Source organism: Canis aureus, chromosome 15 (genome assembly GCF_053574225.1).
Source record: "Canis aureus isolate CA01 chromosome 15, VMU_Caureus_v.1.0, whole genome shotgun sequence".
Taxonomy (NCBI): domain Eukaryota; kingdom Metazoa; phylum Chordata; class Mammalia; order Carnivora; family Canidae; genus Canis; species Canis aureus.
Window position 1 is genome coordinate 12,154,681 of NC_135625.1, and position 16,813 is coordinate 12,171,493.

Here is a 16,813-nt window from a genome sequence, read left to right on the forward strand (position 1 = left end):
CAGTTGCAGACTTTTTAGGTATCTTTCTTTTATTAATCTCAGACTTCATTCCATTGTAACTGGAAAATATACTCAAAGAATTCCAATATTTTGGAAATTGGTGAGGTTTTCCTTATGGCTAGTACGTGGTTTATTTTTGTCATTATTCCATGTTCACTTGAGAAGAATGTGAGTTTTATCATTCTTAGGTACAGTATCCTGTCTATATTTGTCAATTGGGTCAGTTTTATTGAGTATGTTCAGATCCTTTGCACTTTTATGTGATTTTCTCTTTTCTGTCAGATATTGAGATTTATTACTTAAAGTTTCCCATTATGATTATGGATCTGTATATTTCTCCTTTGATTCTGTCATTCTTGATTTAAATGTTTGAAAGTCGTGTCATTCGGGTGCAGTTTTATGACTGTCATATCATCTAGTCAGATCTCTCCTTTTATTCTTAAGTAGCATCCCTCTGTCTCTCTAGTAATATTTCTTGCCTTAAAATTTATTTTTTACTTTTATAACTATAACAGCTTACTCTCGGTTAATGATTTTCTAGCATATACTTTTCTGTTTTTGACTTTCGACCATTCTATACCCTTACAATAATGTATGACTCATAAAAGAGTGTTTGAATTTAATAGTGTGCCAATTTTACTTTTACTTGTAATTTTAATCTGTTTTAATTGAATGTATAACTGTTAAGATTTGATTTACATGTACAGCCAAACTTTTGTTTTCTTGTTCACAAATTTTTTACTAATTACATTTTCCTTTGATTCACTCATAATGTGTTCATTTACTATTTTTTTTGTAGTTACACCAAAGATCCTGTAGGTTTGACTCATTACCATTTGATAGAAATGATTACTTTTATCTCCTCATTGATCCTAACTCCATTTAATCAGCTCTCACCTTTTGTTATTTTTTTCATATATTAGTGCTACAAATATTTATTTATTTATTTTATTTTACTTATTTTATTTTATTTTTATTTTTATTTTATTTTATTTTTTTAGTGCTACAAATATTTTAAACTTCAGAAGACATTGCAGTTATTGGCCTGGGTAGTTAACATCTCCTTCTGTTTAACGACATATATTTCCTCTTATTGATGATCTTTGTTGTCTCTAGCATTTTTATCTTTCTGGGAACCTTTTCTTCCTGCCAAACAAACTCCCTTTAATGTTTTTCTGGTTCAGGCCAAATTCCCTAGTTTTTGCATCTATGAATATATCATAAGTTTGCCTTCAGCTATATTTTCACTGAGTGTGATAGCATTCTAGGTGCGTAGTTAACTTTTTTCTCTTAACTTTAAAAATGTGATTCCAGAGACACCGCAGTGGCTCAGCAGTTGAGTGCCTGCCTTCCGTGATCCCGGGGTCCTGGGATCGAGTCCCATATCAGGCTCCCTGCAGAGAGTTGGCTTCTCCCTCTGCCTGTGTCTCTGCCCCTCTTTCTCTGTGTCTCTCATGAATAAATAAAATCTTAAAAAAACGTAATCCATTACCTTTTGACATCTGTTATTTCAGTTGATCTTTGACAATATTGTGACCATTTCAAAGATTTGGTTTCCTTTGGCCATGGTTCTCAGCATCTTACTGCGGTATGCCTACATACGGTTTTACTCTAATTTACCCTGGTTGGGATTTGGTGAGCTCTAGGAACTTGATTTGTTTAAATAAATTTTGGAAAAATCTCACTCTTTTTATCTTTAAAGGTTGGTTCTATTTTTTTTTCCTCCCCCTTGAAAATCGCCACTCCATCTGTGTCTAACTTCTCAGCATATCCTATCTCTTTCTTATGTGCTTTTTGTTTCACTCTTTCTTTTCTCTGTATGCTAGTTGTTGCTACTCCACTGCACTAATCCTGACCTTTGTTGCATCCAGTCTACCAATGGATTCATCCTCTGAGATCTAAATTTCAGATACTGGCTTTCAGTTTTAGAGTGTCCATTTCAGTTTTACTTTGCATATATTCTATTCTCTGGTAAAAACACTTCACTTCTTGTCTATTGTATTTGTGACTACACATTAAAAATACTATGTGGCTTAAGCTAAAGAGAAGTATACTGTGTACTTTATTGCTTTGTTATTAATGATTAGAATCACTAAACCTTGGAGTGTTCTAAGCAGTACTGATATCTTGTTCAAGGAGGAGCTTTGCAATTGTCTTGAAATTGAGCTTTCAAATGGTTCTTTGGATGTGGCTGTTGAATACTTTGAAGGGCATGAAATGCTCGGATTGGAACTGCCCCTGCAGATCTCTTCGGGCATGGAGGAATGTGCTTGTGGACATCTGCTCAGGTGCACATTCCTTGTGGGAAAGCAGGACTTGAGGAGTCCTAGAGGGTCTGTCGTGGACGTGGCGTTAATGGCATCCACTTGGGCGATCATGGCAATTGTCATGTTCCCTGTTGGTATTCCTTTGGCCCCCCGAACACATATCCTATTGTAGTCCATCTCAGTCTCCCTCTGCTTATTACGGTAGACCAGTTTTTCCTCATTTCTTATTGTGAGATCATTCTTGGTGTCCATCTGCCTCATCTGCTTGTCCTTGACATTGCTTCTAAAAATCCTTTGTGGATTAAAGAAGTAGCAGTGCTGTATTTCAGAGAGACAGACACTTAAGGTAATGTGTCCCGAATACGATGGCTGGGGGTGGTGAGTGAAGCTGAAAATTCTAAGAAAGAAAGTAAAGTGTCCAAGTGAAATTAGGAAATATGATTCAGTCGTATGACATCTGTATGTGGACAAGTTCATTTTGAGTTTTTCCCTCTTTTGTTTTGTTAGTATTGGGAAGCACTGCTGTGGATTCTTAGTGTATAATTTTTAAAATTTAGATTATATACCTGACAGCAGAAATGTGCAGTTTGGTGTTTTGTACCAGCAAAATGTGCTCATTAGCGTAATTAGCATAAAAGAAACATTGAAGATTTCTAGAAATCCCCTCATGGCCCCTTCCTATCACAGCTTCCTTCTGCCTGAAGAAAATTTCTCTTAACTTCTAATAGTGTAGATTAGCTTTGCTTGTGTTTAAGCTTTTTATAAATGGAATCATGCAATATGTATCCCTTCAGGTTTGACTTTGAATCGTTAGTGCATCATAGGGGTTTATCCATTGGGTTGTGCATAGCTCATTGTAATTATTGTGTGATATGCCAGGTATGACTGTATTACAGTTTTTATCTCCCAGGTCGGGGGAATCAGGTTCTTAGGGGAGATTTGTGTCTTTCCCCTCCAGCCCTTCTCTGTGGCAGCCAATGTGCACTTTGGATTTAGGGTGGGTGTTAAGTAGCAGACAATTTTTTTTGCACCTCCTCAAACAGTAGCAGATCTGTGCTTTGTTTTGGAACAGGATGGGAGCCTGAGATGCCCTCCTGCCCACCTGCCAGAGGCCGGCAGCTTTTGCTTCTGCCCTTCCTCCAAAAGTCCCTGGGGTCAGGAAGGAGGGTTTTGTATCCCTTCCTGGAGGCAGATAAGGTTTGCTTTTCTCTTCCCCCATTGTCCCTGGCAATGAGGGTGTGTGTTTTCTCTTTCCTAGTAGTTGAAGGATTTGTTTCATGGATGAATACAGGGTTTCCTTCCTGTCTGCAGCCAGTTGTTTCCTGCATGTCTGAGCCACTAAGGGGGACTGTGCCTCATTTGCCCCCAGTCTTTCAGGCTAGGCACCCAGTTGAAGCCTGTGGAGAAGATCTTACAACAGTGCAAACTCAGCTTGCATCTAGTTATTCTAAACTGATCCTGTAGTTAGTTCTTGGGCCTTTGGGAATTAATTACCATTTTATCTGATTTTTTTTTCTTACCTGCCTCTGTGACAGTCACCTCTTTCTCTCAGGCTTTTGTCAAAGGTGGAACTACTCATACGTCCTCTCTCTTCAGAGAAGGGCCTGTTACTCTGGAGTTTTCTTGAGTGCTTTCCAACCTGACAATTTAACTTATCTTCCTCCAGAGAGAATATATGCTTCTGCTTTAACGAAGTGGGGCAGGAGCACGGGGGCGACATCAACTTAATCCACTTATTGAGTTTATCTGAAGCTGAGCCTGTCTTTGTAAGGGATCATCTAATTCTATTTCATTCTAAGCCTTAAGATGTGGATCCAGGTAGTTCTCACTGAAAGGACACCGTTATTAGATTAGGTTTTTCTTTGGCAGCATCTGAACTCCAACTTTTTTTTCCCCCTCAGGCCCTATGAGATTACTCAGGCCCATTGTAACTTTTCAGTATTTTAGCTACTACTTTTATTTCTTATTTATTTATTTATTTATTTATTTATTTATTTATTTACTACTACTTTTATAGGCAAATCTTATTGGGGGGAAAAAAGTAGCATTCCCTGCCCACCGCCACTACCACCAAAGGAAAAGTGCCTGCGTACACCCTTTTTACTTCTCTTGAGACTTTTTTTAGTTTGAGATTTTACATATCTTTATCCAGCATTTCAAATTGTCCTTGATAGTAGCATTGGAGATGTGTGTACACACACACAGTATGTATGCAAGTGTATGTATGTGTGTGTGTGTGTACACGCTTGTCTGCCATTGCTGGGAGCCAAGGTCTTGTAAGTAGAATCATTCTGAGGATTCTGAGCACACTGGGTAAACTCTGTATCTGCTCTCTAACTCAGACTTCCTCCTGGCATTTTTACATAGAGTTTTAATCCAGTTGGGTAGACAGCTCCCCCGAATTATATGATGTAGTGCTTTTGTCATCTGCCCTCAACCAGCTGATGCCTCAAGAGGAGGCTCTGTTCATAGTAAGGGTCAGCAGACAGGTGAGCCCAAGTCTCTGTCATCTTGTGCAACACCTTCAGCATGAGGCCCAGGAGTCTCTTTCTTAGCCCTGTCCTCTCTGCTGACCTGTCCCACCATGACTCTAGACAGGACAGATAGAGACAGATCAAAGAGAATAATTGGGAGTGATGCCATTTATTTTATACTTGATCCGACCCTGTTTGGTTAAATAAGCAATGGCCTGTGCTTATTTCACATGTTTAGTTAGTTTGTTAGGAAGCGTAAAATCACTATTATTGCTGTCTCATCAGAGAGCAGAGAACGGCTGACTAAGAGGGTATAAGGACTTTGGATAGGACAGTGGGTAAGAGGACATAACTGGCAGGGGATGAAAATATAGTGCAGAAAAGATCGCCTGCAACCAGAATTTCAGAGGATTAAGCCAGTACCTTGGTCTGAGATATCAGATAACACTGGATGGAAAAATCTAAGCGTAGAACCAAGACACACATCATGGAGCCCCACCATTAGGATAAGCAAAACATGTCATTTTATTCTGTTTAGGATTTTAAGCAGGCATGAGTAAATAAAAACATTATCCAGTTGGGAAGAAGAAAGCAGAAATAAGCATTTCAGGATATGGCACGATAGGTTCACATAAAATCACAACCAGAGAACTTTTGTACTTCCACTTCTAGACCCAGGGCTGCTGACACGTGTCTTGATTTTCACCCCCATACTTACAGTAGGATGTCGATGACTGGTAGCCATGACCAGCTTCTCAGAATGAGGGCAGGGCCCTACTTTATTTACTTATAATTGTTCTTATCCTCCTAGGTGGTCCTAACTGTTCTAACACACAAAATTACAAGGCACTTCTAAACAAGGGAGAGTCATAGCAAAATGGAAACATTGCTTATATATGAATGGATCACACAAAATGCTGATTATTTTTCTCTTATGGGAAGAAAAGCTCAACTGTTTTTCAATGATTAATTGTTAAGAGGTTGGAAAAGAACATGAGATAACTCGGATTCCTTATATAAATATGTCTTGCTATATTTAGTTCGTCTTAAAAATTTTGTCTTTTAAAACTGTTTTGCTAGGGACATAGGCATAACTCTATAAATCTTATTTTCTCCATCAGGAGACCCCAATTTCCTAGTGTAGATAAGGTGAGAATGTTGATTTGATAGACTAATCTCTGTGGAGTGTACCTATCATCCTGTACTCAAGAGTTAATGGATCAGTTAGCTATTGCCATGAAAATGCTTTGTTACAAACCACTCCAAAAACTCAGAAAAATATAACATTACACATTTATTATGCTCACAAGTATAATCCTCGGGTTTTACAGCAGATCTGTCTTGGCTGAGTGAGTGGTTCTGCTTCTCATTTAGACCTATGGTTTGTCTGTCGCAGCTCTACTCCTTGTGTCTCTCATCCTTCTTGGATCAGTAGGGTAGCCATGGAAGGTTCTCGTTGGTGGCAGAGGCACAAGAGTATGAATGGAAATAGGCCCTTTAGCCGGAGCTTGGAACTGGAATACTCTGACTCCTGCCCACAATATCACTGAGAAAAGCCAGTCATAGGGCAAGTCTAAAGGCAATAGGCAGTGGTGTACCGTCTGCGCATTATGGGGTCATGGCAAAGATCTAGACGCAGAAAAAGTCAGAACCAGTAGTCAAACTTCAGGTTACTTATGTGTTTGGATATTAATGCCTGCAGTAAGTTTTCTGACAATACAAAACCTTTTACATCATTCTCTTTATTTTCTTTAACATGACATTTACCTTCTGATGACTGTCATTTCCTTGCATCAGAAGTCGTAAGAGGTAGTAAGAATTTTCTAAGAATTGAGTTAACTTCGTGATTTCTGGCAATAATTAGTCCGTCAGACCCATGGACTAATCCACAGATATAAATATGTGGAATAAGGGCCACCATGACTCTCTTCTTCCTACCTCAGTTACTGCTGAGTGCTCATGGCGTGCTTCCCCTCTGAGGTCAGCTATGGGTTCAGCTCTCTACTCCAAACAGTCCTAACCTATCAGGCAGATGTGAGAGTTGAAAACTGTCCTTCTACACTAAATAAACCAGATTCTATTCACTGTCAGATCGTCAAAACACCTGTCTACCATCAGGAAGTATGTACGAGGCAAGATAGTTCATCTGGGATTACATGATGTGAAATATTTTACCTTTCTTAATTCTTGTAGGTATGGCAAATAGTGCTGGTGGAAAAATACCACACAATAAGGACTCTGAACCATTATCTGCCCTATAAACAGAGTATTCATTATTAACTACATTGTATTTAAAATGGCATAGGGCAGCCCTGGTGGCGCAGCGGTTTAGCGCTGCCTGCAGCTCAGGGTGTGATCCTGGAGACCCAGGATCGAGTCCCATGTCAGGCTCTCTGTATGATGCCTGCTTCTCCCTCTGCCTGTGTCTCTGCCTCTCTCTCTGTCTCTATGAATAAATAAATAAAATCTTAAAAAAAAATAAAATGGCATAATGTACCTGGTATGATTTTAAAGTAATGTTACCAGTTCAGGTTGGCATTTAATTTAATGCTTAAAAAATGTCTTAATGTCTTAAATGATTTGGTTAGCCATTTCCAAAAGGAATTGAATAGTAGTCCCATTTCATTTGTTGGTACGCATAGTACCTGTCACTTGGATACATTTTTTTAGATCCTTTCCAAGTTTCGGTGATATGTACCTTCATGTGAACTGTCATCAGTTGAGGACTCTTCTAGCACTGTCAGTTCACTCAACAAACATTTTGTATCTTACTACAGAGATGAATAAGGCAAGTTCCTTTGTTTTGGGGAACTCACAATTTACATTTATGTAATCATAAATTACTAAATCATTTAGTAATCACTATGTATTACTTGCAAATATATAAAGAAAGGCAAACAAATGAGGGATTTGGTGCATTTGAAGAACTTTTCAAAGAAGGATTTTTAAGCTGTGTTTTTGGAAAACCATAAATGTGACATGACATATTATTCACAGCGAAAAGGGGAAGGACAGTTAAGGCAAAAGCATTTAAAAGCTAACAGACAGGGACGCCTGGGTGGCTCAGCGGATGAGCGGCTGCCTTCTGCCTACAAACCTGCCCAGGGCGTGATCCTGGAGTCCGGGTTTCAAGTCCCACATCGGGCTCCCTGCATGGAGCCTGCTTATGTCTCTGTCTCTCTCTTTGTGTCTCTCATAAATAAATAAAAATCTTTAATAAAAAAAAACTAACAGACGTAAATGATGATGGTATAGAACATGTTTAGGAATTGCTGTGCAAGCAGGGACATAAGTAAACTATTTTGTTAGTTCATACAGGACGTGATGAGGGGTCTCACTAACACTTTGACGTTCGAGATGGAGAGAAGGACCTTTTGAAGGGATATTTTGAAGATAGTTTGATAAGACCTGATGATCAAATGTAGTGGACAGGGGAAGAGGAGGTGATGCCGGAGTCTGAGGCGCTGCTGTTTTAATCTCAGGCTACTGCAGAGAGTGTAAGGATAGGCCCTGGGAGGGGGGATGCAGGAGAAAGTCAAGAATATGCAAAACTGGTTGAAAGGGCCCAGAATCTGGGAGGTCAGGAAGATGTAAACAAACAAGAGATTATATCAGTCCTACAACTTCCTGTGGAAGTGAGAACCTATTCCCAGGCATCTTGACCTGAGGCTTCAAGCAGATACTCAAAAATATTTCTAGAGAAAAAGGGAGAAGAAGAATTATTCTGAAGAAGAGTGCCATGTTCTATCTGATAAGTTTTTGGAGAGAAGGCTGTTTTCAGCCAGCCATGGTGATGCTTCTGTGTCCTAGACATGTACCTTTTTTATGCCAGAGCAAGTGCTATCTTACTCTAGGATACGGAGAATGAAACACTCAAATTGCCCAAATTCTTCCCTTTTCCTTCTGCCCCCCCCCCTTCTTTCCTTTTTTCTTCACTGAGGTGTAACGGTTTGATGAGCTTAGTAAGGAAAAGATCCATCAGAACTTTGTTGGGTGAAGCCCCTGAACTTTACAGAGGGTGTTTGGAAGTCCACGTACTCTCCAAGAAATCTCTTACTTAGTGTGTCTAGTAAATAATATCTTTCAGAAGTGAGTAAAACTAAAAAAAAAAGCCAAATCCATGTGATTTTGATTCTCTGTTGAACATATTAGCCTGTGATTTAAACTCTAAACTTTTTGAGGCATGTCAGTAATTAGCAATCAGCTAATTGTAAAATAATTTAACTCTCAAGCATAGAAATCTAGAATTAGCCTTGTCATTGCACACCTTTTCACCTAGAAGCTTTCTTCTGGTTTTATTCTCCCAACTGCTGAGGTTGAAAGTGGAACTACTATTTTTTTTTTTTTTTGCCTCCTGTTGCCTTGTAGTTTCTCTGGATTTCTTATTTGTAACTTGGTAACTTTAAGATATAATTTGCCTCTTTCTTGTAAAAGTTCAATCTAATATATGTTTTTTTTTAACAATGAAAACTGAAAGCCTAATATTTGATAAAGCATTTGCTGATACTCTATAACAGCATAATGATTATATGATTTTTTTTTCCTGTTTGAGCATAGAGGCTTACATTTTCTGGTTTAGCATTATTTTTACAGATACTGTTATTGTAAATTATTAAAACTGTTTCAGCTGAAATGTCTAGCTTCTTGTACTGAACAACATTTCACAAGGCAGATTTTGGTAAATCTGTTTGGTTGAAACACATTATTGTTACTTTAGGTGCCGACTATTCTGATGCCGAGTTTCCAATTGCCTTGATTAAAGTAGAAACATCCTATGGCTTGGATGACTTACATTTCAAATTGGTTTGAGCAAGATGATTGGTATGAAGGACTACAAAGAGTAAGATATATTTATGTTGTGATTATGATTTTCTGTGGGTCTTTTTTCTGCTCTCCTGCTCATGCAGCTGTTATTTCTTTGTCATTTATGTTGCAGACATTTTTGCATTGCAATATTTTGAAGGTAAATAAGACACTTGATAGATTCCAAAGCAGAGATAAGAGGATAATTATAAATACGGTCATAATCATACATTGAGGAAAAGGTTTTTTTTTTTTTTTTTTTTTCTGTCCTGGTTTCACATGAATTCTTAATGTTTTCAGATTGTCTTCAGGCTTTAAATATAAAATAGAATTCTTTTATGAGACTAATATATGAAAACAGTAATACTTGTAATAGTCATTTTACATAAAGAAAAAATTTTAATGAAGCAGAAGATGTGCATGATAATACTATGTATTATATTAATATCGTAAAATTAAATGCAAAGATTTTCTGAAGAGTGCCATGTTCTATCTGATGAATTTTTAGGCAATTAATTATGTTTCAAAAGATTTGGATTGTCACCATGGCAACTTTTGTATAGTATTTTGAAAATAGCTATTCTGATCTATTATTGCAATAGTACAAAACTGCTGTTTAAAAATGTTATCTAATCAAAATGGATTTAGTGTAAAATAATACGATGTCTTTTTGATTATTTTCACCTTTTTAATGGGAGATTTTTAAATCACTTAAATGAAGCATTCTGTAGATTTTTTTTCTCACACAGCCTGGATTTTTCTTTTTATTAATGAATAGAACAAAAGAGCCAGAGTATCTTCCTGGGGTTTCATCAGCTTTCCTCACTGTTGTCGGAGGGCATATGCTACCAAGATAGGCAGCACTGCGTTTCTCTCCCTGTCCTGCTTCCTCAGGGTCCCATCCTCCACACATCAATAAAAGACATTTTTTCAGTATTTTACTCCCTTTTAATTATCTTTGTCACTGTAATTCCTCAGCAGTTTAAAGCCGTCTGCCTTTTGGGATTTTCTTTGTTTTTTTTGTTTTTGTTTTTGTTTTCATTTTTTTTAAGCTGTGAAACAAAGCTGGTAAACATCTCTGCAGCCAGTTAATAGCAAACTCTGGAGAATAATCCTCATACTGGGGATCCTAACACATTCTGCAGAAAACAGGTGGAGAATCAGTGGGTAGCTTGTCATTCTGAATTTCAGTCGTACCCATAAATGATGGAAGTACTTCAGCTTATGAGTTAGATAAGTCCCACTGGACACACATACACACCTTTGTATTGTGCGTGTGCATTTTAAATATAGTAAGTGCATTTCTGATGTTGAACCAAAGAGGTTTTTTTTTTTTTTTTCTTCCAGTGCAGTCCGTGTATTTCCTCAATGGGGAGGGATAAGGATGGTAGTCCAACTCGCTAAAATGCTTTTTACTAAAATTGAGTGTTCCTTTATCTAGCGACTTCAGGGGAGTTTACATTAGAGATTATGAGGATTCAATATCTTTTTCTCCATTATAACACCAGTCGGCCCTTTAGTACCATTAGCCTTTATAAATGAATTTCTGGCTCTGAGACCTATTACAAGAGTAGCTGTTATATATAGACACAGTGCAACCCTGAAATTACCATATTGTCATCTTCATGAGTTTGAGCCGCTTCTGGCTCAAATTTTGGTCTGTTCTTATATAGACTTGGATGAGAATGAAAGATCCTATTCTAAATAATGAAAATTGGCACATGAATATTGACTTTAAGTTCTCCTAAAAGCAGAGCTTAATATTTTTCAGTTGATGTGCATGTGCATATGTATCCTATATAATCAGCATTCAGCATAGCACATTTTTCAATAGAATTTTTTCTCCTAATTTATTTAAAAGCAAAGTTATAACATTGTAGTGTGGGGTTTATAATGTACATAAATGCAACACATTTGATAATAATACGAAGGACTATGGGGGAATGAAAATATGGTTGTGGGGTTATTACATTTTACATGAAATAGAACGGTAACACTGAGTACAACAGATGTGATGAGGATGCAGAGAAAGGGGAGCCCTCTTACACTGTTGGTGGAAAGAGTTTTTTTTTTAAAGTTCACAAGAAAAGGTAAGTTGGATTTTTTAGTTAACATTGTAATTTAGAAATACAATGTTTGAAAAATTACATACAAGTATGACTGGTCTTTCATAGAAACTTATGATAGTATTAATTTTAATATAATATTTATGGTGTATGTGTATATTTCTACAGGTACACAGACACACATAATAATTTGATTTTCACTTAGTTTTGCAGGCTTTTTTCACAGTGTTGTAACTCTAGCTATATTTTAAATTTCATTGTGATTATTTCATATCAGCATGCTCTTCATATTCAGAAGTGAACTTTAATGTTATATAAATATAAATACACTCATCACTTTTTTTACATTTCATATACTTAATATAGAGAATATCTTTACTGTGAGTGTAACATATATGTTGTATTTCATATGAGATTAAAAGAAAAAATTGAATTTAGGTTAAGAAATTAATATCTTTGCAAGTAGGCTGTTGCCAGGTTACTGACATTGTCACTTATGTGTGGGGTGACACAATGCTCAGACTTTCTTCCTGAATCCTTTCTAAATCTCCATTATTCAGTGTACTTGAAGGTTTAGTACATCTGTAAAGTGTACATGTTGTTACTGGAAACAGAAGATTATATTTTCTGAAGTAACAAATCTCTAGAATGTACATGGAAATTCTTAAGTCATTCACATAAAAATGAAACCTATTCTAAAGTAAGAATACAAAAAAGTAGATAATATTTGTCTGAAATATATAATTAATTACAACGTTAAGTTCACATACATTTATTTACCTAGATGTGTGACATATATTTTAGGACTTATGTTTAAAATAAAGATACAGATTTTGGAATGATTCTGTAGTTGAATATTTTCTATTTGTAGTAATGAGAAGCATTAATTATATAACCATTCATGCTGACTACAAAGATAACAAGAGCTTCTGGACATTTCTTTTTATCTCCTTAGCAATTACAGATATAATTTAATAAAAGCTATATCATATTATATATACTTTTAATAATTTTGAAAAACAATAAGGAAGTTTCAAATACTGCCCGTTTAAATACATAATTAAGATTTATAAATACAAGAGTATTCATATATATATATTTTAAGATTTTATTTATTTACTTGAGAGTGAGAGAGTGCACAGGGAGGGGCAGAGGGAGAGGGAGAAGCAGACTCCCTGCTGAGCAGGGAGCCCAATGTGGGCTCAATCCTGGGACCCTGGCCAAAGGTAGATGTTTAATGGACTGAGCCACCCAGGGGCCCCAATATTCATATATTTAATGATGTGTAATTTTTTCAAATTTTGTTCAAAATCCTAGATTTTATAATATGTTCTTATTTTGTTTTATGCTGTTTATTATTTTAATGGCTGTTTTGGACAAGTTATTCAACTCTATATTTATTTATTTATTTATTTGACATATTTTATTTATTTATTTATTTATTTATTTATTTATTTATTTATTTATTTATGGCAGACACACAGAGAGAGGCAGAGAGATAGAAGGAGAAGCAGGCTCCTTGGAGAGAGCCTGATGCAGGACTTGATCCCCAGACCAGGATCATGCCCTGAGCGAAAGGCAGACGCTCAACCACTGAGCCACCCAGGCATCCCTCAACTCTAAATTTAAAAGGAAATTATATGGTTAGATTGTAAGACTTGTGAAAGCTGCTTAGGAACAAAGTCATACCAAATTGTATGACAATATTGAAATTTTTGTATTATTTAAATTTGAAAATTAAAAAGTAGTGAACTTAAAGAAGAGGTAATTTAAGATATACTGATAATTAAAGTAAAAATATATTGACAAAGTGAATTTTAAAGTAACATGCCTTTTTAATAAGGAGCAGAGGGACTTTGAGTTTGTAGTCTGGCAGGTGAGGAGCTTAGAAGTCTTCACTCTAGCCTAAAATGATAAAAAATTGAGCAAACTGGAAAAAAATAAATCAGCCACTCTTCTTAGATCTCTAAGAGAAGTGAGGTCACAGGGCAGTTTACTTCTTCCACAGTTGGAGAGATGGACAGGCAGTTACAGAAATTCACAACCTCCTGGAGCAGAGACCTACCAGCTAAAACCTCAGTGGGAACCAGAGCCCAACTAGGAAAACCTGAACTATAACTGATGAATTGCTGGAGGCTCATGTCACAGGTCTGAGAGTTAGAGACTCCATGGAGGCCCCATGCTTGTGTGCTCTCACCTCCAGCATCTCTACCAGGTCCTCACTGTGAAGACCAGGGAAAAATCCCATCATGCATCTGGCAGGGAGAGAAGAAAAGGAATCATTTTGAAATAGGTCCTAGCATTTTTTTCTTAGCAAAGCTGTTCTAGGAAGAAATAGTTTTATCAGAGCCTTACCTATCTGGGGAAGGGAAATAACCAACTCCAGCCCACTGTACCCATCCTTTCCCAACTAAGGGATAAAAAAACCCCTCCAAGAATCACTGGTGAAATTCACATTACACAGGCATGGACTCACCAGAGGACCTAATCACAGGATTATAGAGCACTTTTCCTCCCACAGTTACATTACCAAGGGTCAGCTGACCACAGTGCTTTTTACCCACTACATCATGTAATCCTCTCAAGGAAAGATTGTAGGGCATACTGAAAAGCAAAAATGAACAAACAAGCAAACAAACAAAAAACCATCAGAACAAGAGTCAGATATGGCAGGAATGTTGTAACTATTGGACCAAGAATTTAAAGAAACAAAATTAATATTATAAGGACTTTAATAAAAAATAGAGAACATACAAAGACAGGTGGATAATTTAAACAGAGAAATGGAAATTCTAACAGGAATCAAAAAGAAATGCTAGAGACCAGAAACACTAAAAAATGAAGAATGCCTGTTAGCTCATTAGTAGACTGGATATGGCTGAGGAAAGAATGATTTAGCTTGAGAATATGATGGTAGGGACTTCCAAATCTGAAAAGGAAGGAGAAAAAAGAATGGGGGGGAAAAACAGGACGAAATACTCAAGGGCTGTAGGCCAACTGCAAAAGATGTGCCGTACACATACTGGAAATACCAGAACAAGAAGAGAAAGGAGCAGAAGCAACAGGTGAAGCAGTAATGACTTAGAATTTCCCCGAATTATGTCAGACAGCAATCCACAGATCCAGAAAGCCCAGAAAATACAAAATGAGATAAATGCAAACAAAACAAAACAAAACAAAACCCTCACCTAGGCAAATCACATTCAAACTGAAGAAAAAAAAAATCAAAGCGAAAATCTTCAAAAAGAAAACAGAGGAGCAAGAATAAGAATTATCATTCAACTTCTCAGAAACCACAAAAGCAAGAAGAGAATGAAATGAAATATTTAGAGTGTTCAGAAAAATAAAATACCAGCCAAGAAATCTATACACTGTGAAATTATCTTTCATGAGTGAAGGAGAAATAAAGACTTGCTCAGACAAACAGGAATTGGGGAATTTCTTGCCAGTAGACCTACCTTGCAATAAATGTTAGGAGAAGTTCTTCAGAGAAGGTAAGTGGTACAAGTCAGAAAATCAGATCTGCATAAACAAAGGAAAAGTATTGGAGAATATATAAGTAAAGGTAAAATAAAAACTTTCATTTTTCTTATTCTTAATCTTGTTAACAATTAACAGTTTGTATATAATAAAAGTAAAACAATATATTTTATTATACTTTTATGAACATACACACATACATATATGTGTGTGGTGTTGCTTATGTATTTATGTATAAGTAAAATGAATAACAGCAATGATATAAGGGATGAGAAGATGAATTAGGGAATTAGAGATATTTTGTTATTTATAAGGTGCCTACACTACCTGAGAAGTGGTATGGTGTTATTTGAAAGTAGACTTGGAGTAGTTATATCTTACAAAGTCTAGGACAGTCACACACAATTTTAAATGATATGCTAAGAAAGAAGAAAAAGTTGAATCATATAAAGTGCTCATTTGAAACCACAGAAGAAAGAAAAAGTGTGGAGGACGAAAACAGGAACAAATTGAAACAGTAAAAATTGGGTATATACTAATCCAAGCGTATCAATCATTACCTTGAACATCAATGGCCTAATGCACTAATGAAAACATATAGTTGGGTCTTTGTCTACAAGTAACTCAAATTAAATATAAAGACATACATAGATAAAGAGTAAAGGGATGAAGAAAGATAAACCATGCTAACACTAATTAAAAGAAGTGTCTATAGATATGTAAATTTCAGAGCAAGGGTAACGAGAGACATTACATGGTGATAAAAGGGTCAGTAATCCAAAAAGACTCACACACAACTTTAATGTGTGTATGCCTAATAACAGTATTGTAATACATGAGGCAAAAAATGATAGAAGTACGAGAAGAAATAGATGGGCATACTGTTCTAGTTGGAGACTCTGAACAGATCTACCAGACAGAAAATCAGTAAGAACATAATTGGACTTTATAGCATCTTCAGGCAAGTGTGTATAGTCCACACTATGGATTACTTCCTCCAACAACAGCAGGTTGCACATTCTCCTCGAGCTCACATGGAACATTTCCCTAGATAGATCATGTTTTGGGCCATAAAGCACATCTCAACAACTTAAAAGTACAGAAATAATACAAGGTTTACTCTCACACATCAGTGGAATTAAACTAAAAATCAGTACCAGAGATATAACTTGAAAATCTCCATATAGAGACTAAACAACAATCTTCTAAATAACACATGGATCAAAGAAGAAGTCTTAAGAGAAACTGAAAAGCATTTTTAAACTGCATGAAATTGAAAATACAACTTAACGTAATTTATGGGATGCGGCAAAAGCCGTGCTTGGAGGGAATTTATAGAATTTAATGCATATATTAGAGAAGAAGGAAGATCTAAAATTAATCATCTAAGCTTCTGCCTTAGGGAACTAGAAAAAGAGGAGTAAATTAAATAAATGCAAAGTAAGCAGAAGAAAAGAAATAATAAAAATTAGATCAGAAATCAGTGAAATCCGAAATAGAAAATCAGTAGAGAAAATCAACAAAACAAAAAGGTGCTTCTTTGAAAGATCAATAAAATCAATCGCTTCTCGGCCTTTTGGCTAAGATGAAGTGTAGGATCAATAAAATCTATTAGCCTTTAAGCTCGACTAATTAAAAAGAAAAGAGAGAAGGAACATGTTACGAATACCAATAATGAAAGAGGGGACATCGCTATATAACCAATGGATATTAAAAGGGTGAT

General features: G+C 36.3%; 1 protein-coding gene across 7 annotated transcripts in view; it reads left to right on the plus strand.

Annotated features, from left to right (window-relative positions):
- The window catches only part of WDR17 (WD repeat domain 17), a 118,250-nt gene that overhangs the window by 17,927 nt on the left and 83,510 nt on the right, over nucleotides 1–16,813 (plus strand). For 6 of the 7 annotated variants that reach the window (XR_013352617.1, XM_077848595.1, XM_077848593.1 and 3 more), the window contains exon 2: nucleotides 9,459–9,581. The exons of the other annotated variant lie outside the window; for it this stretch is intronic. Coding sequence is in view for 5 of the 6 variants with exons in the window: in XM_077848595.1 (XP_077704721.1) it covers nucleotides 9,516–9,581 (66 nt within the window). In the remaining variant the exon portion in view is untranslated. The remainder of the gene's footprint in view (nucleotides 1–9,458; nucleotides 9,582–16,813) is intronic. 7 annotated transcript variants of the gene reach the window in all.